This window comes from Ischnura elegans, chromosome 8, assembly GCF_921293095.1.
Source record: "Ischnura elegans chromosome 8, ioIscEleg1.1, whole genome shotgun sequence".
In the NCBI taxonomy this organism is placed as follows: Eukaryota; Metazoa; Arthropoda; class Insecta; order Odonata; family Coenagrionidae; genus Ischnura; species Ischnura elegans.
This window is the reverse complement of record NC_060253.1, coordinates 49,890,880-49,918,647: the sequence shown is the minus strand read 5'-3', so window position 1 is coordinate 49,918,647 and position 27,768 is coordinate 49,890,880. Positions and strand designations below refer to the sequence as shown.

Below are 27,768 nucleotides of genomic sequence, written 5' to 3'. Positions count from 1 at the left end.
GGAGTTCATTGCAGCGAAATTTATCTGAAGATTAGCAAAAGAGATGAATTTCACGGAGTAAATGGAGAGTACTGTGAAGGTGACTAAGATTTGTAACAGAAAAAATTATATAATTATTTATTAATTAAATTTAGAATTTTTTAAAAATTGTGTCCGGTTATTTTTGGATCCACCCCTTGTACTTCGAAATTTTGGCTGTAGTACCCACAAGCTAACAATTCTCGCCATACTGATGAGTATCACACTACAAGCTTTAAATTACTCTTAGCCATATATCACCCCCTATAGCTCACCGTAGTTCTATTGGCGTGTTTGTAAATTTCACTCCTCATCCTTTCTGTGATTCCAGGAAATCGACAGTTCCCTCCAGTAAGGTAAACATTACTATAAAGAGTCTTTTGCAGTTCAGCAATATCTGCATCCACTTCCACCGTAGGCATTTTGTCATGAAGTTTTTCTATGGAGAGGTGAATAGCTTGGTGGAGAGCAGGTGAATCTGGCTGTCCAATCAATTCTGGTTGGAAGAGACTTTCTGGCACTTTAAAACGCTCCGAGTCAATGTTTACCACCTGGAAAATGACAGTAAGAGCACTCACAAACAATTGAAAATATTTTTTGGAGGTAATGTAATTAATTGATTCAAACAACCCCAGGCTAGAGACCAATTTTTGATTGTTAGATACCAATACTTGATTGCTGAGTTAAATTTATCATTACACCAGGGTTAGACTCAGCATACAATTTAGGTGGATGTCATGACCTGGGCCCGTGGAATATGGAATACCCCCAGGAGTGCTATGCTATATGACAAATATGTACAACTCAAATTTCTCTTAGGTTATGGACTTATAGCCATGCATTTCCATAAAAACCCCCCTTAACTCCTTTACAAAGGCACAAAAAATATTAAACTAATAAAAATTTAGATTAAATTGGGGAGGGGGTTGTGGGCCCTGTAACCCAGCTTAAATCCACTTGGCCAAAAGATCTACAGTGGCCATTAGTACAAGGGGTGTTAGAAAAAGTGTGGCAAATTTTCATACAAGCAACCTGGTGGGCACACGCTGTCTTTGCACCTATTTACAGAAAATCGTAGAAATTTCCTTCCTTACGGGAAATTTTTTGCTTTTTGTAAAAAACATTAAATAATGGTTTCTCTAGTAGGAGGACCGGCCCACCTTTTTGATGGTGGGGGATTCCTCATCCCTACCCTTTCACACCTATCCTATTAATATTAATAATGAAAGACACTTTGTTTCTTCTACAAGTTTACAAAAACTTCCATTTTACAACCGGTTTCGACTGTTACACCATTATCAAATACAGACAATATGTGATGGGGGCAGGTTTATATATGTATACTATGGTTGTTATTTGGGGGAGGGGTGGGGGGGAGGTTTGGTTTCAAGCTGGGATTGATAATTCCTGGAGGATTGCAGCTATCTCCCGAATTTCTAAGGAATCCATCCTCCTTCCTTTACTGATAAAAAGGAGTATTTATCCCAGGAGGCGTGGTCGGGCTCCTATCGTGGCAGCACCTCCTTCCTTTCTCCTTCTATGTCCTCCCCCTTCCATGGTGCAGGAGTAAAAAGTGAAAGCTTAAAAACCAGGGCCCGGGAGTGTAACCCTGAGAGCCCGCCCTGGAGTCTCGATTCTCTTGTCTCTGCACCTATCTCTGGAAAATAGTAGGATTTTTCTTCTTCATAGGAAAATCTTTCCTTTCTGTAGAAACATTAAATTATGGTTTTGCTTGTAGTGGCCCATGCCACCCCAATGATGCCATTGGGATTTCCCCATCCTTTCCCTTCCATCCCTATCTTTCCTATGGAGGCATGGTCGGGCTCTCGCCATCACTTTCCTTCCACTGTGCTACCCCTCGTGAGGTATGCGGGTGAAAAGTCTCAGCCTTCGGGAGAATAACCCTGCAAGCCCACCCTGAGTCCTCATTTCACTTGTCTTTGCACCTACATATCTATACCCTTTTACCCAACTGTTGGCGGCTGGATGGTAGAGAGCTAGTAGCCAATCAGAAGTGCTTCCCCTTCCACCTCACCATTCGCCTCTATCCCCCACTCTTTTCCCCTCCACTTCACTCCAACCTGGCGACCAGCATTGCCAGTTGGTAGAAATTACTGTAACAAGGCAGAACGAGCTCGATCTCTATAGATTAAGTTTGGCAACACTGAGAGTTGGAGAGAAATGTTCACTGCATGACAGTTGGAGAGAAATGTTCACTGCATGACAGTTGGAGAGAAATGTTCACTGCATGACAGTTGGAGAGAGACTTCAGCCTCCTACACACTTTCACCTGTCACTCTTCTGTGATTGGCTAGAAGAGTGGGTGAGTCTCGAGCTCCTTCAAGGTCACCCGCCATTAGTCGGGAAAAAGTAGTGCAATGGTTCCAAAAGGTGACCTTGAGACAGAGATATGGAAAAAGTGAAGCACAGACGATGATAAACTCACCTGACCATCTGGTAATTCATACGTTTGTGTTATCTTTTCTCCTTTAGCATGGCCTTTCTCCTCAAATTTCATCTTGGTCCATTCTTGCTTGTAATCAGCAGCTACATAGCAGTAGTTTTCCTTGATTTTTCTAGCAACTGCCTCCCAAACTCCAACTTTAGCATCACCACCAGCACTTCCATATCGCGACTGCCTCCTTACGCACTTCTCGCCACACTTTGAAGCCAGCGACTTGGCCAGGTAGTCCGTCAAATCCCTTCCTCCAAAGTTGAGCCGTGTAATAGCTCTGGAGATGGAATAACCTGAAATATGAGAAATGTTAATATTTTAAACAGATTCATAAGGAAACTAATAAGAGGCCAATATCTCACTAATAGTCAGTCTGAATCAAAATGTAACTCATGGTGCATTTTTAGTAGTATGCTCTCTATTATTTTATGTATTAACTTTGTACCCAACTCTATACCCAGTGAGAAATGGGTGGTGGAATCCACGTGGAACCCACGTGGAAATGTAACGTGGATACCATGTGTTTTTGGTCGTGGAATCAACGTGGAACCCACGTGGAAATTTGGTGGAAAAATTAAAACAGCAGTAGGTGCTGTCCTAAAACCATTAAAACCTCAACCACTCTATAGCTAAACCTTCTATATATGTGTCTACGATTTTTCATGTGCTCTCATGGCTGCCTTTCCACGAATTATATAAAAATAGAATGTGCGATACATTTTCACATAACTAGCATGGTTTCAGGATGATAAATGACGCAATGTCACACCAGAGAGTTAAGTTCCACAAATTAGAAATTCTGTTTACCATTTTATGCTAATCACCACAAATCCACTTGAAATCAACGTGGATTCCACGTGGGTCCAACCACTCAATATCCACCACCACCAAATATCCACCACTCAACGTGGATTCCACGTGGGTTCCACGTGGACTCCACCACCCATTTCTCACTGGGTAGCAAGGTTCCTCATTGTTTAATGAAGCTGCTAAATGCAGAAGTATCAGGCTAAGTTGAAGGGTCATATTTTGTCTTACCTCATGACATGTTACACCTTAAAATTAAGTTAAAACCTTTGAATTTCTTTTAATTTAAAATCTTTAAGAAAAAACCATGCATAAGTTTTAAATGAGTAATAATATACACAGTCGGATAAAAGGATGAGATGAATGGGAGTGATGCATCCTCCTGAAGGTCCACCTCCGGAACAAAGATGATTGTTTTACAGATTTTGAAGGTTGTTGCTTCTTGCTATAAGAAATTCATCCACTCCTAACCATGTTAAATATATAGGTGGATGCTGATGATTTTTGAATGAGGGTAAATAATTATTTTCCGATCATATATTGGTGCACAGTGTGTCAGAGCTCATGCTCAGACTTTCAGCAACAATTCCAAATGCTGCTGCTGCCACTACTACAGCATCACTAGTAGCATACTAAATCAGTAGGTTAATGAAAATTATCCATCAATAGCTTAGTAAGCAACTAAGCACAAAAGGTAAGTTACCAAGTTTCTTGCCTCAGGAGTGTGCTAATCATGAAATCAATACAAAGGCAACCTAATTTCAAGCAAGATTACTTTCAGGCTTTAAATGCCTTGATCACACTATTTTTCTTTCGGCTAATATGCTAATGATTTCAGTCCATTAGAAAGTACATAATGGAATACAAAAAATGGAACCACCAGCAACTTTACCATAAATAATCATTAAAATCATTCTTGGGGCAAAGTGCATGTTTCTTATGTTTAATAAACTAAAACATACCACACACATACAATAAATTAAGCAAAATGTTCTTGGAATTCCCTCCAGATTAAACGTGCACAATTTTTTTTTATAAGGCATCTATATCAGCACAGCTGTACTAACATGAGACTTAAAACCAGGCTTAAAATCCTAACAGTAGTCCCTGCATGTAATTTTCATCATTATGATAATTATATAATGATAAATTGACTGTATTGGGTGAGATTGGGACTAGAAAGTCCATCTTCCATTTAATTCCTATAGTAATTACCAGTAACCACTCTCTTCAAAACAGCTTCTGAACTATTTATTATTCCTTCTTAACTACTATGTATATCAAACTCTCAATATGGTAAGTATAAACAGAGAAAGGAAAAATGGACACATGCAAAATAATGTAGATTCATAAATAACTCATGAAATATTTACCTTTGTAAATTGGAACACAATAGGTCAGATCATGGCCTGAGTCCAGGACAATCCCATCAAGTTTCCCCGTAGCATACATGAAAAGCACCTGGTGTATCCCTATATACACTGCTGGAGGGTTGAAGGTTTCAAACATAACCTTGATTGAAGAAAAATAAAATTATGTAAACTTCAGTTGATGCCATAATTATATTACAGTGGAACCTCGTTAAAGCGAGTACGGGCTATAGCGACACCCTCGTTATTACGAGAGATAGCCGATGCACCGTCAATTGACCCTATAATAAGCGTGTAAAAAAATTGGTTTTTACGAGACCCTTTTGGCGTTGGCTCTCGCCATAGCGAGGGTTTCACCGCCGGAAGACTTTCATCAAGACTCCTTAACCTCTGTAACTGCTAGAGATCTGTTAGAAATGAAGTTAATGGAGTGCTCAGTCTGAAATTTATGTGGTAAACTGTCGTTCGATAAATATAATGATTGACGAAACAATGCTTTGCATGATTTTTATTCAGTGCGGCGCTTATAAATTGTTTGAATAGTTAGTCGTTATTTGAGTAAGGAAATTTAGTGATGCAAAAAACATCGCCTTACGTCTGGATTTATGCTTAGGTTTATCGGATAGATGTTTATCTGTCACCGCACCACTCCTGTTCCTGTATATCTGTTCGCAACAGGTATAATGGCTATTATTTGCTCCACCTCCGGTAAAGCGACAATTCGCTATAGCGAGTGTTTATTAGTGCACCGTGGGGTGTCGTTATATCGAGGTTGTACTGTAAATAATTATTCTTGTTACACTATGTATACAGGGTCTACGTCACATAGGCCACCTTAGATGTGGATTACAATCATATCAGCACATAGAAATTACATTCATGGTGATAAATTACTAATACAATGCTATATGCAGTTCAATTAAAAAATTTCCTGGCTATTTAGAATAGGTGGGTTGGATACTGAGATAGCCTCGTTTCATGATTTCCCAATGTGTTGAAACTATAAGACCTTAGACCTTAAACAATCTTAGCACTACAAATAGAGAAAGGAAAAATGGACCCGTGCAAAATAATATAGCTATGCATAAATAACTCATTAAAATTTTACCCTTGTAATTCGGAACATAATATGTAGGTCAGATCATAAACAACCTTAGCAAAATCAATTTTTTTTATTAGACAACTAAATATCACTTAAGGGTGTCACCTGGCACATTTTCTCACGGTTGATAATAGGCACAAGAGGAGCTTCAGTCAGCAACATGGGGTGATCTTCGGGATTCACACGAAGGTGCTTGCTGAATATGTGGCCCCACACTTTAGCCATGTCATCCCAATTGTCAACCATTCCATGATACAAAGGGTGGCGAAGGTTTAATATTTTATCTCCTTTAAGCTCAGCTTCACTACCTATGTAACAACTTTTCAAGTCTGGTATTCTCATAGCTACCTGGAAGTAGAAAGACAACATTTACTAAAGTTGATTTCAAAAGGGCATAGCCAAGAAAAGCATTATGAGGTTCATCTGATCAATATTTATAAACATATTATCATGTAAAATATGCATAAATTTGAGGATTTACAGCTGCACATATAAATTCCCTTAAAACTGCAATTGCATACAACATGGTGGTTGTAGTTTATAAACTAATTTTCAATAACACAACCAATATCATTATGAAATTATAATATTGAAGCTTTACAGCTAATCCTGTTGCTTGTTTTTCATCAATCATCACATCTTTAAGACCTACAACACATATTTAAGACCTTCTTGGAATTCTAACATCCTCTCCATTGTTATACACAAAGTTGGGAATTTTTTAAAGAAAACATACAGTGGAAAACTTTGTTTACTTATTAAACTTAAACTATACAGCAAGTACTAAAATTTGATTCTTTGCGCAACTCCTGTAAAAATCACAAATTAACTTATGACCCTTTCGCCATAATTCCTTTCTAAAATTATCATTTATAAGGAACCAATAACATGATCATTTCACATTTTTCCCACACATTTTTGGACATACTTCATTTGAATGGATGATTTTAGAGTGATTTAAAAAAGTGAATGCAAATCTAAGAAAGGAAATATGTACGTGCATGAAGGATACTTAAATTCTGAGACTTCCATTGTGAGCAGTCTGTTTTGGTTCTTATTTTGGGAGAATGCGGGTTTGTCTAGGAATTAAAAATCATGAAAGCACTTGCCGATTCCTTAGGTCTGCCCACAACCGTTGGCACTGTCGTCCTTGGGTGGGTCTCTCCACCCATTCCAATGACACACTTTGTGGCCCCATGGTCTATCACTACAGCTGGTTTGTCCAGCCACTTCTTCGCTTCATCTGTCATGGTATTCTAGGTCATCTACACGTGGGAGCAAAGAAAAAATACAATAGAGATTTTAAATACATAAAGCTATCCCTACAATCTATTTAACAGTGAGCTAGAATCTCCAAATACATCAGCCTCTTTCTTTACAATACTAATGCATTCTTGAGGGACGATTGTAAAGCGAATTCCATCATGAAAATGCAAAGGAGACTTCGTTGATTTTAACTTCCACATAGTTGAGCCTAATACAATTTAATGAATTCCATCATGTTTCAATCAATGGCATAGCCAGGGGGGAGGTCCGGGGGGTCCGGAGCCCCCCAAAATATAAAAGCACAACTATTTTCCTTAATGAAAGAAAACAAATTATTGAAAAATCATGAATTTACAAAGTATGTTTTCAACAAATGAAATTTTTTTCAACTGTGAAAAGTGTTTAAATAAGTTTAAAACCCATTACTTAGTACCCTATTTTTCAAAAATTTTCCCCCTGGTTTTGGATCCCCCCCAAACGAAATTCCTGGCTACGCCACTGGTAGGAATCATGGGCGTACCCAGTGGGGGGCATGGATGAATCAGGAATGGTTTGAAACGAAAGTTTTCAACAAATTTTCTTTAAGCACATGAAAAATGATATTAGAATAATATGAGTGACTAAAATAATTTTTTCAAGCAAATATTTTCAAATACTAATAAAGCGCTGTTATAATTTTCTTAAAATGTTGGTTTCATTCATCTTTTCCATGTAAAAATGTTACAACTTGAATGACCATGGCTTGTCCCCCTCACCCCCTGCTATTTTTGATCCTGGGTACGCCCTTGGTAGGAATCAGTTTAAAAGGCATGGAAAATTTTGCTGCTTTAATAAATGTGTTTAATTTGAGAATGAGGCATAGGATTACATAATTGATGATATTTGGTGCAAGAGGAAACAAAAGCAGAAAAATTTTAAATTTAAAAAAGTACTCACAAAATTAGCTCATTCCCAATGGCAAATCCATTGCAAGTCAAACCCACCATAAGTAGAAGCCTACTGTACTTCCACAAGAAGAACCCATCCAACCTGAACTGTCCTACATATCGACTGACCAAATATCATTACTCATCTGTAGTCTGTTTTACAGCAATGTGAACACAAAATTGACTAATTCTTGATTTACTTTGTGGTATTCCATTATAAGTTTTCCTGGATATCAGACAATTACTTATACCACTTACTTTTTATCAGAGTGCGACCCAGGTTTCAATGAATTATCATCATCATCATCTTCAGGTGTTAATTAGCACCTAAAGATGATGATAATTCATTGAAAATCGGGTCGCGGTCTTATGAAAAAATAAATGGTGTAAGTAATTGTCTGATATCCAGGAAAACTCTTAATGTGAACACACATTATCAAGAATATTTTGTATGCAGATGCCTTTAATGCAAAACTGTATATTTAAATGCTAATGAAATGTTAAGATATTTTCTTTGAATCTATTCAGTATTACATTGAGTCACCAATGGTATGCAAATGATGATGAGTCAACTCACCTTGTGTGTGCTCCTAATTAAATTTAAGCTTTTGTATCAATGTGTTTTTGCATTTTTCTTTTATCAACCACCCTACTCTGAGTTTTTGCACCTAAATTATAAATAAATTAATATTCTATTATGAAATACGGCATCAGAGTTTATCCATCATCTCACTGTAGGCGAAAATAGGCGAATTTGAAAGAGTAGGAGGTCATCCTGGTAGATTAGGCAATATGCAATACCCAAATAGAATAGTTCGATTGATTTCATACGTATAATCAATTATAAATTTCTATAATCAGCAATTCTTTGCGATAAAAAAATTAGTGCACCGCACGTTGATTGAAAAAATGAACATATTCGATTGTTAATTAATTTAACCCTCTTTCCAGAGCTGGGAGAAATTTAAGTTCAAGACTTTTCATTTTAAAAACGTAAAAATTTTCCACTCAATCATAATAATTGTGGCATCTAAATAAATCGCCATTAAAATTTACAGCAAGTAACAAAAAGAACATGTATTTTAAACTTTTCCGGAAAAGAGCTGAAAATGAATACCTACGTTTTTGATGTTGTTTAGAAGCAACATTGGGTTATTTTGGGTTAAATCCTTTGTAAACTATAAATCAATGTAAAATATCGAATTAAAAATTTAATGCAAATGGATAAGAGAAGGTTTTTTTAATACCTAACATGCGCTTAAATATCTAAAACTCCAAACATTGTTACGTACTTTACCTCGACGTAATCTTCATTAAAACAAACGAATATAGAACAAAAATCATAATAGCAAAAAATTAGCTAAGGTATAGACTGCAACCAAAATAGCACGTTTGTTTGAATGAGCTTTTTTATGTAGTCACTCACAGCAATTTAGCGCGTAGAACAAATACGATATTTTTAGCGGGAAATTGAAACCAAGCCCATAGGAAGTCTAACATGAAAAGTGGGGCAGGCATCCTTCTAGGCGCTTGGATCGCTCGTCCATTCTTGCAAACGAAATACATCGCATTCTCAAGTTGGATGAAGCTTTCACAGACCATTACAGATAGTTTAATACCGTTTTGGGCGATCGCCTATTTTTCTTCCGCTATTTGCTTAAGTTTTACCCCACGCATATGCAATAAAATTATATATCGTGAATTATATTCTTACGCGTACGTTCCTTGTTGAATTAAAATACCAAACAATTTAACCCATAACAATGTTCGCACGTATTTTTTTCTACTAGCGAACGTATCATTATGTTGGGCCCCATGATATTCATAAAGACGTACTAGGAAAAGAGTTACATAAATATAAATAGTTTATGTTAGGAAATAAACTCAATTAATACGAAAATTCATTTGTAACCGCACGGAGCATAAAAATTCCGTGTCGCGTTTGAGCCTCTCAACGTTATTCCAGGAGGGTTTTATCTCGACGATAAAGTAAATTATCGTATCATGAATAATTAACGCCTAATTTGCATTCGCCTATTCCTTGCCTATGTCTTTCACGTGGTGTGGGAGTTTTTAAGACTTACCCAGGCGAATAGATGTGAAAATTCTCGACCGGATCTTTGGAAACTCATTCGCGGACTGCTTAGAAGACCATTCTATCAATTATCTAATCTTAAAGATAGTGGCATTTATCTCGAACTCCAGTACACATAAAAGTAATTACCAATCTCGACTCTAAGTGGAATCGGCATTCCATCTTTAAGAAAGGATTCGATAAATCCTCGACAGGAATGAAAACGGACAGCCGTAAAGGTTCCGCCTAGCACAAAGCGATTTGATTTTGGAAGCCGACTTCGCAGTCAATTACGGAAGAGATAGCGCGCCCAAGCTCCACTCAACGACAGAGAGAGAAAGATTAGCGGGCAACGTGCGCAGAATAAGTCATTCCACCGAAACAATTGATCTGAAATTCTTTATTCCGTCCCCTCGCATTCCTATCGCATAAATGGTCCAATCTAATTTTAAGCATTACCTCAGAAGCAACGCAATTAAATAGCCGCGATTAAGGGAAAGTAGTCAGAACTACCTCTGCGGAAAGCGTTACGCTCGATAGAAGTTACGCTAGTTTACGAAGTATTGGCAGCGATTTGACCTTTGTTTTTCCATGAAAAATTTATTAAAAACTGCATTTAAAATAATAAAATTGTAAATGCAGTTTTTAACACAATATTCTAACGCACATTTTCAACTTAGTCGATAATCCGTCGCATAAACATCAGTGAAAAACCTCAAAATATCCGTTAGCATTACCAAATTATTCATAAATCGAGTAATTCATACCGTAAATATTATCAAATAACGTACCAGCATTTGCAGCTATAATGTGATAATTACATTTTAGGGATAGAAAATGCATTTACGCATGTAGTAAAATCGGGGAAAATCGTTCGGGTCCACGAGGACCCGAACCTATCCTAAGTATTGACGCTGAAGTGAACAAAGTCTCAAAATATCAGCTCAAATACATTCTTAGTTAAGAAAAATAGTGAAATCCCCAAGTGTACCAAAGCCAAGGTTAAGTACCAAAGTTACTGGAAATACCGACGGCGTGCAGCGACACTTGGCAGCAGGCGCGCAGTTAGGAATAAAGGCTACGGGGGGGGGGGGGGGGGGTTTAGGAGCAGCTAATACTAGGGGTGTGGAATACGGGGGGTGCGCATGCCCTCCCCGAGAAAATTTTAAGATAATGGTTCAAAATGGTGAGTTTTACGGCTTTCTGAGGGAAATTTTATTAATCCTTACACTATTCTATGCGTAATATTTATCCAATTAAGTAAAATGGATTAAATTCTAAAATTTCTCTCGGTTCTGGAGGGCTTTTATCCCCCAAATCCCCCCCCTCTTGCTGTGCCACTGCTTGGCAGAGTTAGCGATCCCACTTTAGCAGGCTAGTGCCAGAAACAAAGTATACGTTAAGAATATTCCAAATGTTGAGCTCTTTCGAGCACTCTTAACGTGCTCCATTTAACATAAGAGTTTCTAAATTATTACAGAGCAATTCTGATATTCCTAAGTATTTTTGTGGCAGTACAGGTCTGGTTAAGTCACCTGAAGATTGGTGGCTGGCAAAATTAATATACAGTGAAACCTCTATTATGATCCATTGATTAATTACGTTGATTTCAGGTTGAGCTGAAATGCACTCCACACCAGTGGCTTAGCGAGGGGGGGTGTTGGGGGTTCAGTCAAAGCCACAGGAAATACCCTCTCAGCACAAATATATTATGAAAGCATAAATATGAAGTCTGATCACTTATCTAAAAAATTGTGAAAATTTCAATTTTTTTCAGACTAGAAGCCAGCCATTGAGCATTAACATATTTTGTGATATTTCTTCATGTCCTGATCTTCTGGCTTCAGATTTCTAATTATGCAAGGGGAAGAATGTAGCCTGCTATTTCCAAGAAACTCTGATTTCCTATCCGGCAAGGGAAGTCCCTCAAGTGTCACCTCCAGATCTTGTTCATATTTTGCTAGGAAAAGGATACCCATGAGGTGCGGATTTTGTTTTTTGTTTCAGCCAGTGGCGCAGCGAGGGGGGGGGGGTTTTGGGGGATAAAACCCCCCCCAGAGCTCAGAGAAATATTTAAGTTTAATCCATTTCACTTAACTGGATTAATATCAATAGGATAGTGTAAGGATTAATAAAAATCCCTCAGAAAGCCCTAAAACTCACCATTTTGAACCATTTCTCTAAAAATTCCACAATTTATTAATCTCGCACCTACTGCTTATCCTGGTGGGTATTCCATACCCCCGCACACACCGGTATTAGTTGCACCTAAACCCTCCTCAGCCTTAATTCCTAGCTGCGCCCCTGTGTGACAGTACAGGTCTGGTTAAGTCACCTGAAGATTGGTGGCTGGCAAAATAAATATACAGTGAAAACTCTATTATGATCCATTGATTAATTACGTTGATTTCAGGTTGAGCTGAAATGCACTCCACACAATATCCAAGCAGGGATCAGGCTTCCTCAGAAAATCCTATCACTACCACCTGGATTTGAACTTAAGCCCACAATGTGGGTTTCCATCATTCAAAACACTGCACCAACCCAATGCCTCGAAGGAAGTGGGGCACATATAACGAGGAAGCCCCTTACATTGATTTGGCACAACAGTGTCGTGTCTATACGTTGCATCGACCAAGTTCCGGAAAAGCTATGTAGAGAGCTAAAAAATTGAATAAAAACTTGGAGAAATATCTTACAAGGAGACATCGCCAAAGTGATGTTTGGGATCTGGATATGGATGTTATTTTCTGAAACTATATAGGTAAGGTAGAAAAAGTTTCACGGCTTTCTTCCACATAGGCCCGGGTTCGGGAGATACTCGCTTGTGAAGATTTCGGGCAGCATCACATCCATTGAGTACTCTCCATCTGTCAAATATGGCCATGGGGATGTGGTCTAGGGTGCTAGTCCTTTTACTTATAGGTGTCTAGGGATCGAGTCCCAGTGTCGGAAATAGTTTTTCTTTCTTCTAATTTTTGAAATCACTGTTGCATTTTATCCCCATTCATTTTATTTAGTTATTTCACGATTTTTTAAATTTAATAACAATTTTTGGATTTTAAACAAAACTCCGAATTGTGCCTTACCACCCGAATTAGAGGGCGAATATCTCTCGAACCCGGGCCTATGTGGAAGAAAGCCGTGACACTTTTTCTACCTTACCTATATAGTTTCAGAAAATAACATCCGCATGTAGATCCCGAACATCACTTTGGTGATGCCTCCTTGTTAGTGATAAAACTTAGATTTATAGCACAGAATATAATTTTGACCCAGTTTGTGGGGTACCTCTCTGGATTTTAATGAAGTGCACATAATATGCAAAAATTCCGCAGAGAAGAAAATAATTTGACTGGAATTTGAACCCAGACATCTGGAAATTGCAACAGCATGTTCCATCACTGAAACTACAGAAGCATTTCCTCTCCAGTAGTCTTACGGGATTTACAGGATAAGATGCTGTATGCTGCAAAACATAGTGCAATGCCACAGGATAACATTTTTGTCCAGTAGCATTGCACTACTTCATGCATGGTCCACAGAATCAGAGGCCCCAGGCTATAGCCTGAATATAAAACATAGACATTATTCAAGTAAATAACCAATGCTGTAATCTAAACAGAGTCACCCACAGGAGCACGTATTGTGCAAAATTTCCACAGAGGAAAATTCATTTGCTTTGATGCGGACATAAATACAGACCTCTCTAACTTCTATCTAGCCTTCAGCGTACCTCGCACGAAAAAATTAAAGTGCATGCAATGTGCAAAATTCCAAACTAAAAATCATGTGCAATAGGGTGGTTTCCTATTATTTTTTTATTACCTAAATCGAAAGATTATTACTCCTGGAGTACGTATTTCACGCTTTTAGATTTTTAAATGACGATATCTATTTTTCGCGATTAAATGAAAAGTGAAAATTTTCAAGCGCGCGAAAACGCGACGCGTAAGTAGGAATGATGGGAAAAAGTCCATGCAACGCATTTCTGGTTCCCCCTCCCGCCTTGTGAGGTGACCTTGATCGAGGCTCTGAGTGCTGATAGGACGCAAGATGTTTGCGGGTAGCTGAGTACCTTGCTGGCTGGTAGCGCTTGGTTTAAAAAAGGTTTATCAAACAAAGATAACTTTCCGACCTAATCCAGTTTTAATAGGTGATTATTAAGACATGTTTCCCTGAGCTCTGAGCCTCATGCATGCATTGGTAACCTCAGACGATGTATAACTCCTATCCTCTCGTGTAGAAAATAGGTCCCTGTGACGTCACGTGGAGTGGAATCGCATGGGCGTCAATCTGGCCTTTTTCAAATGAGGATAAAATTTGACCCTTGCCATTCGTCAAAACCGGTATTTCAAAAACCAAATAATTAGTGTATTATGAATACACTAATGGTGGGTAACGAATCGCAATCAATGCCTTTCGTTTTCTTTGATGAAGGAAACTACCCTATTGCATTCTCACCTTCTGTTAATGAAACACAAATGGCCTTTTTTTGTCAGCCTACTAGAAATAAAGGTGAGGTTGTGTAAGAAGAACAATCACAAAGCCTCTTAAGAGGGGCAATATAAGAATATGTACTTAAATCAAGGGTTCAATTACAAGCGGAGGAAGAATGAAGGGCTACATTTCACTTCAGTTTCATTTCGTGAGTGGGTAGTAGGTTAACATGTTGACAGCTGCACAGGTCATAGTGGCCGGCATTAAAACTTCCCACCTTAACAAGGCAGTCAGAGTGACCAGCCACAAAGGGACTGAATCCCAGGGTATCACTTACGCCAGGGTGTTTAGGCATGGACCCAAACTGAAGCGGTCATTATGGCCGAATAACCTCAAAATAATAATAATAATAAAAACTTAATTCCACTCATACATAATTCCAGAATACCCTTGACAGAACCAGTGGAATAAATAGGTACCCAACGATCTGATCTCCCTGAGAAACTCAATGAACCATTCCCATATTTGGGACAGACATGGAAAGACAAAACCAAATGGAAATATTCCCATGAATTTTCTTCATTTAATGGGGTTGTTCAATCCGAGCCAAAATAGCAATTTAATTAGATAGTTCAGTGGATGGATGGAAAGAATAAGTAGTAACAAACGAAATCTTCCTCATTGAGCTATTTTCTCTTCACTCAAAAATAAAAAATTGCTAAGTTACCATCATTTTTATGAGTTAGCATTGTTAGCATACATGTCTGAGTTGTAGTGAATTCCTCAAGTGGCTGTCACATTGTGATCTACATAGTAGATTAGGTCCTATGCAGTCTTGCACATCACTGCCCAGCCCAAAAAAAGGCAGAATTAGCATAACCACCTTTATCAATTTTAAGTATACCGGGACTAGCCACAGTGACAACTTTACGGGAGTCACCCGCAATGCAGAAAATGTGCAAAAACTCCACAGAGGAAAAAAATCATTAGTCTTGACCGGGATTCTAACCTGGATCCCCCAATTTCTGTTCGAGTGCTTTAGCCAGTTAAGCTACTGAGGCGTCATTCTCCTCTGTGGAAATTTGTGGACTATATGGGATAAGGTGGTAAGGACTGCTGAGCATATTATGCACCAAACAGTCCAAATCATGCTCATGTCATCACAGTGGCAGAGCAAAGCCCGAACTTTGAACACGAAGAGGTGTTCGCTCTTCCACAGAGGAGAATGACGCCTTGGTAGCTTAATTGGCTAAAGCACTCGACCATAAATCTATCAAAGAAGATAAAGGGCAATGATTCAGATGGAAAAAAAAACATTTGACCCTGGTTTAAGATTTTATTAAAGGGAACTAATACATCACACAGCCCACCAAGCAGAATTTCATCAGATGAAATTGTTTTTAAACCAGATTGAGGAAATCTGAGAAGAATGATCTCAATGTCTAAATACGTACTAACTTAAACGACATACCCCAGTGCTAAGGTAACAATAGCACGTAGGAGGAATAAGTAACTATCGGCATCCGTCAAAATTAGGATGCAGACTGAATTGGATGAAATAATTTCCCGGTTATTTAATGTCCCACATAAAAGAGTGAAAGGTAGTTCTCTTATATATTTAATCCCCCAATCATCACGTGAGACTGAGAAAAACATGAAAAAAAGCCATTGTTGTCCTTTTTGCTACTTCCCCTGCAATATTATTTACTTACTGTGTGCATGGGCACTACAGTAATTGCATGAAAAATTTGAATAGCTCAGAAATACGCTCAGTATATTGTTCATTGATGCCATTTCTTAACTACAGAGCCTCCGACACCAATCTTAAATGCCTCTTATCAATGAGAGTATATTGAAGTGTAATCAATAGAAAAATCAATTATTAAGCCCAAACTGAAAAAAAACGAAGTAAGCTCCATTGAAACAGCATTCCAAGAGAGAGGTATTTAGTTTTCTCGAAATCCATAAATTACCAATAGTGACCTAGTGATCGTTCGAGGCTAGGTGAACTTTTGCTAAAGCAAATTGGGAATGGCATTGATTCAGCTACCAAGTCCATGGGAAATAATACATTAGCCAGTCACTTCCTTTTTTTTCATTCCCAGGTCAGCATCACAAAAAAAGCCCCTGGTCAAAATGTCCTCCATGGGTGCGAAAGATCCACAGAAAAAAAAATCATCCCCCTTGACCGGTTCGAATCCCGGTCAAGGCAGATGATTTTTTCTCTGTGGATCTTTGTGCATTACGGGTGACTCCCATATAAGTTATCACCGTGGCTAGTCCCGGTATACTTTAAACTAGTCCTCCATAGGCTTCAAAACTCATTTTTATCAGTAGGGAAGAAGTCTTCACTTGGAGAGCTTGATGTTCTTCGCAGCAAAGGAGAGGTTTAGCAGTGTTGCCAAGTTAACATTAATAGGGAAGTGCACTAATTTTTTTTTATTGCTGAATTTGAAAGTTTAGCCTAAAAAAGAAACATTAGTATAGTCACTTTTATTTTCTGCATCTGGGGTATGCACTTTAAAACGTTCTGAAAGTCGGAAAATTTCATGTTGCGCTGAAACACAGTGCCTCCATCTTGATTGAGATGTGACGTCACAAGGCAGTAGTCACCAGTGGAGTATCGCTGTACTCCGTCGCCTTCTTTAGCGCCGCGAGAGTTTCCGGGAATCGGTGGAGTTTGCTTCTTAAAAATGTCGTCAGGTACCGAAAACATGAATTCAAAATAGAATTATAAATGATTTTTTGTTCCAAATTGCATCTCGACGTCGAAACAAAAGCCTGGAGAAGATATTCATTCCCGTGCCTTAAGCACAAGCTATACGGAATAAATGGTTCAAGGCTGCTCCTGACTCTTACCTATTGATGATATTCTGTTTTGAAGATCATTTGAAGGTATTGTAAGATCAAATTGATATTTATATTATAATAATTTACTTAATAGGTACCTCAGTCACATCAGAAAGTGTGTTGAGTCAAAATATAGCATCTTCCGCGTAGACCTACGTAATTTATAAACTGAAAGTAGTTTGGTTAAAGAATAATGGCGCGACTGTTTTTTTACACGACCGGGCAAAATGCGTACTTTGCCCATGATATGTGCATATATGATAACAAACGATTTTTGTTAAAGTTTATCTTTATTTGTTGAAATTAGTACATTTATAGGTGATACAGATATAAAGGTACACGGCAGGTCGCGCGGCGTAATTTGTACTCCACTGGTGACGGGTTCATCTTGCTGATCTCAAAAATTAGCTACAATACCTCGAACTTTGAAAACTCGCAATATAGGCAGTCAAAGTGCATTGTAAGAATACACGAGACCATTATAGTGCAGAATGTACGTACAATGTCGAAATCCTTGGTTTTCAAAGATTGTCGTATTTTATACGCCAGCGCGCCCGGTCCAGGGTTATCAACATTTATTTCATCCTATTTGTTAGTTGAAATTATATTTCAGAATGGTTCTTTTAGCACTGCTACTGAGGTAAACTGGTAGGTACTGAGTACAAGGTACTGAGGTATGTACTGAGTAAGTAAACTCCCTTTGGAGTAATGTGAATTACAAGTGTTCGAGATATATGGCATTTTATATTCGCTTTGTGTTCTTATTAATTATGCCTGTACGCATATTGTTGCTTGCTGCGAGCCTTTAATGGTATGTGCTCTTGCAAGAGTGGTTTTCATTTTTAATGTGGAAGTTGGTCAGTATAAGCAAAGAAAAAATTAACATTTTAGCGCCCACCAACTCTTGTAGTCATCGTATCTCGGCGTTTGTAATGACACTGCTAAAATACCTAAACGCCATAATGACGATAAAAAATTGTCTCATGTCAATGATTGCTGCAATTATAATTAATGATAAACTAGACGCCGTATGATCACAGTGAAGGCAACAAAAAATAATGCCATAATGTAGACTTGTACCACGGTCCTTCGGGTTACATCTTTCCTTTGACTCGTGCACTCTACCACTACCCCAACTGACCCAATGGGAAATTAAGGATATTTTGGATTTATATATATAACTTGTAAAAAGTAACGCATGAAAATTAATTAATTACAGCCTAACTAACGCCCTAATTGAAAAAGATGCAGCAAGGTACGCGGTCTCCCCTTGTTAGCCTTAACGTCTCGCATTTCTATGGAGCGTTGAACCTGTCCTCCTTATTCAAAAATTCAGTAACCATAAATACATCAAAGTTTGGTATACCATTTATAAATCGTTGGAATTTTCCTTCTCCCAACCAAGATTATCTTTTCTTTAACCCATCCTGGACAGCGAACCATTGCAACAACCAGCCAGCTCGGAAATAAGGCTAACATCCCACGATTCTAGTAGCGAAGGGCGAACGTTCCGGCCGGCGTGAATACATACGCAACGAATAAGTCTTGCAGCAAACGTCTGAAATAGGTTTATTAGTTTGACTCGGTTCTTACAAAAAAAGTTTTGGCATGATAAACGGCATTGTGCCAAAATATACCCAGCGAAAAATAAATGCCATCATGCATTTATTAAAGATTCAATGTGCTATTCGTACTACTCTTTCCAAACTTGACAAGTTGACACGTAAATGAATATTAATATATTACGCAATGATGAAGTCGTTTGCTCAAAAGAGAGGCAGCCACATATATAATCTGAAGATATTTTATGACAGCAAAAAACGGATACCCTCTAATTCAGTAATTTTTCTATGCAATAATAGTGGTAGAACTAAACGGTGTAGAAGCTGCCTTCTGTTACTGCCTTGTGACGTCACGGCCAATATTCAACATGGACACCCGTTTTCGCGGCCTTTGAATTTTTCCATATTTCAGACGGTCATCTCGAATCAAGTATTCACTATTAGGATTTAAACTGTGGTTTTACGACATTATGTTATTCTGAACTCTAATTTAAAAAATGTGTTTGGTGCATTTGAAACACTAGTGCACTTCCCTATTGAGGACTTTAAAATTTTGGGCGACTGGGAGGTAAGTGTCCTGGACTGTACATTTCGTACTCAATTTCTTTAAAATGTCTAAATTCCAGCAATTTTCCTAGGCAACCATTGTGTTTATTTACAGTCTTCCCAAGAAGCAAAGTAACCCACAACCAAGAGTATTAAGCATCTAATGAACAGCATAGTGACAGATTAGCTATAGCCTTGCGTCATATGATCCAAAATATTGAATATCATGCTAACTTAGATAGTTTACTGGAAATGGATCAAACTGTAAAATTCTTTTAGAAAAACATAATAGGGATATAAAAACTTTAATCCACTTACCTTATCAAACTATTGAACTAAAACACTTAGGGACAAATTTATAAAATGAATGTTTAAATAAGGCAGCACTAAAAACCATAAGGGGTTTAGGGTGAATAGTCACCTTTATATCCAGCATCCTTCATTTTAAAACTTGAAATTCAAAAACACCTCTAGGCTTCCACATCCACTTCACTGATTAAAATCCTAAAAAGTAAAGGTTGATGAATGTCCACGTCAAGAAAAATGCAAGGAGTAAAATTTCAAACACAATTACTTTATTAAAAACCTAACCTTTAGCTCATTGTATGTACAACCTCAAAATTTTCTTGCACTTCTTAAAGGCAAGCTTATATTCAGTACTGTCTTTAGGACAGTCTAATCCATTCAACTTTTTCACGAACTTGTGAATTTTGTTTGTGAAGATATTGAACTGAAACTTGTCCATATTTTTCGTGAGAGCAGAATCAATTTTCTTAGACCTCTTTCTTTCCTCGTTTTCAAGTAATTTTAGCAGGTCCTCAGTGGATTTAACTTTAAGTAAAGGATTTTTATTTTCTTTCACCTTAACAGAACTTTCACTGACACACATTGATGGTCTTAGAAGATTATTAATAGGCTGCTTTTTCATTGAGCTTCTTGCTACAGGTTCTGAAATAAAAAGGTCCATGAATTACTAATTATTTATAACCATACTAGTTACGTCTTTGATGGTTATTACCAATGAAAAACATCACACGATCAAAAATGTGGCATGTTGTATGACGCTTTCCACCCAGTGGTGGACACATATGAGGGAGGTGAGGGAGATTTGCGGAGCCGACCGCATTGCCGAACCACAACTGTAACTTTCTTTATATCATAGGATGGCATTGTCTTTTATATGCGTTAATTAGTTCAAATAAAACTTTCTTAAACTTTGCATGTGACTTGATTACTTTCATTATCAATCAAAGTAAAAGTAGCTAAAGATCTCTTAAGCCCCCCCACTGATTTTTTTCTATATCCGCCACTGTCTCCACCCTTGCCACGAATAGGCAAGATTTCAGCACTTTCAGCAACAGAAACTAGCAGGCGAGCTGGTGAAACAATATCAGCAACCAATATACAAAAGCAGACAAAACCCAAAAGAATCCCATGTCAACACAACCATACATTTGGGATTTAATAATGTACGGTCCTGAAAAATAAAATGAACAACCTTCCGGCAGCAAAAGGTGGAACTTAACAGACTGTGCATATGGTTTTCCAAATAGGTGACATTTCCAGCTACTCAAAACTTTATCTTCCCCCAAACATGAAATGCTATTTCTCACAAGCAATTTGCTTATAAATTACTAACCCACAAGTAAAATTGCGCAAGCTCACCCACCATCTATGATATATCTTCAAAATTAGCTCATTGCTATTTATGTACAGAGATGGAAAGAGTCATTGCTTATGTGACTTCTTGAATGCCAAGCAATGATTAATAAGTGGAATCTTTTTCCAGAAGAGCTGAAGCAATAAGTCTCTCAACACCTTTTCTCATCAGAGCGTAAGTCCCTTTACTGTTGCTGAAAACATCATCGAGCCCAGAGGGGCTGCATAGAGGAGACCCAATTCCATTCCGTAGAAGGCTGATTTCTGTTGCCACTTCGGTCGCACTTTAATCGGTTTTCGAAAATGTCTGTGGCACGGTTATGAGTGCAATGTGATCCACTTCTTTCCAATATTTTGCAGTAAAATGTTTGTTATTGTGAGGAATAGCATTTGAGAATCCAGACAAGCAATACGCCAACTATTGGCCGAATTCGGAAGTAGAGCGCCAAGGATACCTAAGGAAACTACGTTGACAAATCAATGGTATTTCTGGGAATTTACTGATTTTTCTAATTATATTTTTGGTATTAAGCCATCATAACGTCGCAAGTAATATACTTTAAGCATTCATATTCATGTACAATGCCTTTTTAGTTGCCATTTTTCGCTATTCGCTAAGGAAACTACGTTGACAAATCAATGGTATTTCTGGGAATTTACTGATTTTTCTAATTATATTTTTGGTATTAAGCCATCATAACGTCGCAAGTAATATATTTTAAGCATTCATATTCATGTACAATGCCTTTTTAGTTGCCATTTTTCGCTACAGTTCATCATTTACTGGGACAGTGGTTTGTTTGTTTAATGCACTTGGGGTAACCGATGAATTGCAATTTTTCTTTTCTAGCCGGCTGAGAATAATGTTGTTTTTATCGCAATCACTCATTTATAGTCATTAGGAACCCTTTGAGTAATGTCAGTGAAATAGAAGATAGAGGATATTTCAGCTAAAATTTATTAATTCCTTAATCTTAACTGCTATTTGTCGTTGCCTGTGGGAATTGAAATACCCCCTCGAAGCCAAGAAAATCTTCTTAGATATTTTCTACTTTAATTATCGCAGTGGCTCGACGACTCATCCTACTGCACCTATGCTATCATCACAACAATATCCTCGATGCGTCACCCATGTTGGAAAATTACGTCACAGCTTTCAGCGCCGCCATCGGTGATTAGAGTCTCGAATGAGGAACTTGCATGGGTCGTAGATTGCTCTAAAAACTATTTTGAATAAGTCAAATGGATACATTAGCTCGCAAAAATACCTTCAGTTTCTCCATTCATCATCAAAAGAAATAAAAAAATTGCATTTAAAATCGAGAAAAATTTCTCAGAGCCGACCACTGCGCGAAGACACCCGAGCGTTGCCGAGGCCAGGCGTGACGTCATAGGTGCCTAAACAACCGTAGCGAGTAGGGAAATACGCTGAGCGCATGGTGTAAAATTTGTTTTGAGGGAGTATTTAGCCGCTCATCGTCACTTTATTTTGTTCTGTTATTCTTGGGCAAGTTTTCCTATTGCTATTGTGCCTAGATTATTACTTGAGATATTAATAATGCGGCATCGGGATGATGAAGTACAAGCGTTTCACTTCGTGTGTTTTAGTTATCAGAAAAATGGATGTTAACGTTGCCACTAGTTCGAATAGTACACCTGAAATTCATCTACGTGTACATAATACCCCGCAAGCCGCCTAAAAGGCGTGTGGCATGGGGTGTTAGGACACCAGCCTTTTTTTAGGACACCAAAAATTGATGCCACGACCCTCATGGAATTTGTTAAGACAAATTATTGCTATACGTCGGCGGCAAATCGAGTTGTAAAAGAAACTTGTAATACTGAAGGATAACGATCGTAAGCTGTGCTGTTGACATTAGAGTAAGCTGTGCTGTTGAATTTGGCAACGCCGGATTAGCGGAGAAGGTAGTCCTATCCGTCCTACGGTACGAATTCACAGCAAAACAGTCTGCACACAATCCACACGTGAGATCGCGAATCGGTTCCGCTGCCAACACACACACAAGCTACAACCTATTTCAATAATATAGGTAAATCCATAAACAATATACTAGCGGCGCGACCGGAGTTTAAGCCCCTTGTCGCATTGGCGGCGGTTTCTGGAACTATTTTTCCCGCGAGCTATGGTTACGAAATATTATCAACAAATCGTAAGTTTAATAAATTTTATTTGTTATTACATGAAAAATTATTAAGTGAAATGAAATTTAACAGAAAAATAGTACTTAATTGGACATTGCACGATTGTCGTCATCCACTTCATTGTCTTTGACCCAAGGGGTGTATACTTTTATAACATCGTTTTTGAAAGCTTGAAAAGCGTCAGGGCCCACGGAGTGATCGTGATATTTTCGCCACATGTATTCGTAGAGGTAGGAATCGAAATTGTTTTGTGAGGAGTATTCTTCAACGTCCTCTTGATTGCCGACCATGTGGCTTCAATGGTGTTAGTGTGGGCACCAGTTTCAGGATCTTTGAAATTCAAATTATGCTGGACAGTTAAATGCTGAAAACCTTCGTTTTTCAAACAATCATAAGCCTTCCATCAATCCGATATAATTTCAGTCCCAGGCAATATCCATTTTTTGATGACTCTAAGTAATTCGTCAGTTGAGCGATTATTTACCACTTGAAAAAACACTTTTTGGTCCCTCTTTCAATACCTCCAAACACCCATTCACCCTTGACGTACCTTCCTCTTCCATACTTCATTTTCCCAAATTTGCTTTCATCAATTTCCACAGTCATTCCCACTCCTCCAATTTGAACACTTTCCTCAATCAACACAGTCTCACACACTTCCCTACAAAAACTACACCAATCAGTCACTGTTTTATCTGTTACGTTCAAAAATGCCATACTGTACTTCTGCATACATTGTCCTAACCATAAACTAGTAATTTTTAGAATTTGACAAATACTCAGATGACTCTTGGAGAACCAAGATCCCTTCCTAACAGACCGTGAACATTCATGCGGATTAACTGAAGTTTGACTTTTACACACCCATTCATACCCATCAGTCTTCTTAGGCCTCTTCGTTAACTTCATTTTTCTTTCACACTTTGGACATTCATAGCTGGACGCAATCAAACCTTCATTCATACACCACTCCAACACATACTTTTGTCCATACACTGGCAGTAAAGCGAAATATCCGCAAGAGTATTTGACTTCTTTCGCCAAACATTCGTCCAAATTCTTTTTAAAATCGACTTCGAATTGAGTCATGTTAGAATGTGTTTTGAAATGGTAAAATTGATAAAACGTAAGATTTGTTGATAATATTTCGTAACCATAGCTCGCGGGAAAAATAGTTCCAGAAACCACCGCCAATGCGACAAGGGGCTTAAACTCCGGTTTACCCATACTAGCATATACCATAAAAATATAGTGGGAAATAGGCAAATACTCTTATCAAAAACTGGATGTCACTGTCACATTCTTATATTCATCACGTACAACTTACAATAACAGAACTCGTTATGATGAATACAACTATTTATTCACTGATTTAAACCCTTAAATTAGCCCACACAAGTGACACAGGTGACCTTTCTCACTACTATTCGTTGAAATAATGGAATAACAAACTTCACACACAGTTTTTGTTCCAATAGCGTGATTGTGAAATGTCATATCTACGGTGAACAACGGAGATTAGCATGCCACTGACAATTTTTACACTACTGTTAGACATTTATCGATAGCGTAATAGCACTTTTTACAATTCAATCACGATGGAACACTGATAACTCTTGGCCGATATTTTTCAACCTTGTCAAACTTTGTGCATTACAACCACTGGCACTGTGATTATTAGCAGTAGCTTAACGGGAGATGTCACGTTGAAAATAACACTATTTTGGCACAAAAATGTTCCTAGATGTCTCCAATCAGTGAGCAAAAGTTGCATTGACTGGAATTCATCCCATAATACAAGCACAGACAGTCCTAAACGACGAATTCTCCGGTACCTACGAATAAACGGATTAAGTTATTGTATATAAAAGCTAAGCGGACATTAGTAAACATCAAAATCGTTCTAATTACATACTTAAATGAATGATATGCCGTCGATAACATCAACTTACAATTAACGTATCCCCCTTCCAATGGCCGTGGCTCAGACTCCTACAACGATGTTATTTAGTTATTATAAAATTTTTGGTTTAACTGCTCCAGTTTTATATTTTATGCCCTTACACAGATATTAATATTATAAATAATGCAAAATATGAGGGCTTCCAAGCCTCTATCGTCGGATATTTATCTTTAAATATAAAATAATCAACACGTCTAACAAACGAAGCTCTCACAACTGCTGGCAACTATTACAAACAATCACAACAATAGCTTCGCGTGATGTTTAGGCACCTTTGACGTCATCGAGGCTTCGTCGGCAGTGGCTTGGGGGGTGAGGGAGTTTTTCCCGCGCTTTAAAATACGTAATATTTATCAATAAATATCTCGCGAAGGAAAACTCAGATTTACATGCGGTTTTCTTTGTTGTATTCAGAAAATAATTTTCTGTCCGCCTGTGAAATAAAAAAAATTCATGCAAGTTCCCCATTGAAAAGTAATGAATTTGATAGATCACACCATCTTGTGAATAAATTTTGGATAATACCCCTAATTATACCTTATTTCCCTGTGAGACTCGGATCAATTTATCCGCCAGCAACACGAGGGGCAAATTCTGTAAACCCATTTAAATGCACGGTGGGTAACAACACATTTCCAGGCCAACTTGAGGATCCTCTTTTATAATTCGTGGTTTAAATGTTAAATTACATAATGAGTTGGATATCGTAGTTCATATTTTTCCTCAGCAGATAGCGTGAACAGCTTAGTTCGGCCAAAAAATGATGGTTGGCACTCCTTTAACCTGACCCCTTCAATAGTTAACGCTAGGAAAAGCCAGTAATGAATTCTTGAAATTAAAGGGGGAGTACTGGAATGATTGAAAAGATAGCCATCGGAAGCGTCGCCGATGGAGCGACAACATGGCAAAGAAGCGAAGACACATTCTCTGAGATTCAAAATCTCATCTCATGTAGACTCGGCTTCAGTGCTGCCACCATATGTTTTCCTTGTCAACTAGTTTTCTGTGACAGCAAGAGTAGTCCAACTTTAAGTAAAAGTAATGTGAAGAAGGACAGCAAGAATAATGGAATAGTAAAATTGATCTTGTGATCTAGAAATTGACTGATCAAATATTGATCCAGGATTACGAGAGTTTCAGGGTTATATTACTGTATCAATGCATGCAGTCAACATACCAGAATAGAAACAGACCTAGGTAACTAACAAAACAAATGAGGTAACTATCTTGGGTGTAGATAAAAACAAATTTCAAATTAAGTTGAATACCTCCAAGATCTGCATCATTCTTCACACCATCAAATCGATTTATTTCTAGTATCCCAGTCATTTTCACAAAAGAACTATCATCACCAGGTGAAGTACTGTCCAAGAAAATTGTATCTAGGCATGTTACTTCATCCTCTGATTTTCCTTTCCTGAAATGAAACATATGATCGCATGAGCTATAATGTATCAACCCTAGGATAAGATTTTTCAATAAGTAGTACCATGGACTGTCTTACCGTTTTGGAGGTGATTTTCGATTCACCCACCAAACATCTAGCCAGTTATCAATATCCATTGGATAGCTAGATTCATTTTCATTCCACTGGCAACCAATGTAGTCCAGCTTTTCTATATAAGGCAAAATATTTTTGTAATGGTCGCATGCAGTGAGAACTAAATACTTGGATAAACACCTAAAACATAATGGTGGAAAGAAACAGATACAATAATTTCTTCACACATCAGTGCAGCAGTATAGATGGAAATAATTAGATATTGTTCCTCACCATATTCTGGATATAATAGATAGGGCCACCAAAGCATAGTTCCAAGAGTGGCCTATGTATATCCTATTTTGAAGATAGATAGCTGCCTCCTCACAATATTGAACTGCTTTACTTAATAATTTTATAAAGCCAAGAGTCCTTAAAATCAAGAACTCCAGCATCTGTCTAGATGGAGCATGCACTTTACGCGAAAATGCTGACATATGCTCACCATCCAACGCCGTTTTAAAACATGATGTGAAGTTACCGTACACTGAAGCTAAGTTAACCCGCAAGTACTGCAGAAGACACCGATTTACCTTTTTAGGGAAACAAAAATCGCCAAGTTAAAATGTATCATGGTAAATTTCTAATTATAATCAATAGATTCAAAACGTTTCAAACCTTCTCCATCAACTTCAATCCTTTGTCATGCCGGAACTTGGTTTTCATACGATAAATTATTCTTGATAGGAGAGCTGCTTCCACGTGCAACGGCTTTTGATTCAGCAATACTTTTAAAAAGCTTGAGCATACTTTCTTCAATGATAGAATATCTAAATAAAAAAGGAATAGTCGAAGCCATCAGATCACTCACGTTCTTCATTTTAGTTGACAAGACACCTGAACCAGCAGAACCTTACCACGACTATCAGTGATTTGACACCTATTTGGAGGAGGGGGTAATCGCATAGCCTGCCATTTCAAAGGCATAATCGTAATAATAACCAGTAAATTCAAGGTAAAAGATGTAAGCCGTAAACCATCACTGAGTTACACGTTACACCGATGTAAACACCGCCACATGTGTTAC

At 37.9% G+C, this 27,768-nt stretch overlaps 2 protein-coding genes across 4 annotated transcripts in view; both read right to left on the bottom strand.

Moving 5' to 3' along the window:
• Positions 1 to 19,919, bottom strand: part of LOC124163563 (actin-3-like) — a 21,472-nt gene extending 1,553 nt beyond the window's left edge. The window contains exons 1-6 of one of the 2 annotated variants that reach the window (XM_046540550.1): positions 19,838 to 19,919; positions 6,862 to 7,017; positions 5,858 to 6,100; positions 4,654 to 4,792; positions 2,465 to 2,766; positions 294 to 569 (exon numbers count right to left, since the gene is read on the bottom strand). In XM_046540550.1, coding sequence (XP_046396506.1) covers positions 294 to 569; positions 2,465 to 2,766; positions 4,654 to 4,792; positions 5,858 to 6,100; positions 6,862 to 7,002 — 1,101 coding nt within the window. In that variant the 5' untranslated portion in view covers positions 7,003 to 7,017; positions 19,838 to 19,919. Of the gene's footprint in view, positions 1 to 293; positions 570 to 2,464; positions 2,767 to 4,653; positions 4,793 to 5,857; positions 6,101 to 6,861; positions 7,018 to 10,028; positions 10,158 to 19,837 lie in introns of those variants that run through there. The other variant, XM_046540549.1, reaches the window with a different exon arrangement.
• LOC124163564 lies at positions 19,838 to 27,768 on the bottom strand. Of its 2 annotated transcripts, XM_046540551.1 has the most exons (7): positions 27,599 to 27,768; positions 27,360 to 27,511; positions 26,976 to 27,274; positions 26,706 to 26,882; positions 26,470 to 26,618; positions 20,008 to 20,364; positions 19,838 to 19,920 (listed from the first exon to the last, which is right to left on the bottom strand). In XM_046540551.1, the coding sequence occupies exons 1-6, from the start codon at positions 27,666 to 27,668 to the stop codon at positions 20,015 to 20,017; spliced, it is 1,197 nt and encodes a 398-aa protein (XP_046396507.1). In that variant the 5' UTR covers positions 27,669 to 27,768; the 3' UTR covers positions 19,838 to 19,920; positions 20,008 to 20,014. The 2 variants fall into 2 exon arrangements, with proteins under 2 accessions (XP_046396507.1, XP_046396508.1); XM_046540552.1 differs by lacking the exon at positions 19,838 to 19,920 and having other exon boundaries at positions 19,970 to 20,364.

Bases quoted from the DNA above. Each gene is read 5' to 3' on its own strand.
- LOC124163564 (XM_046540551.1), bottom strand. From the start codon at position 27,668: ATGCCTTTGAAATGGCAGGCTATGCGATTACCCCCTCCTCCAAATAGG. The intron at 27,275-27,359 runs GTTTGAAACGTT...TTCCCTAAAAAG, and splicing joins GATTGAAGTTGATGGAGAAG to GTAAATCGGTGTCTTCTGCA. The intron at 26,883-26,975 runs GTGAGGAACAAT...ATTATGTTTTAG, and splicing joins TCTATTATATCCAGAATATG to GTGTTTATCCAAGTATTTAG.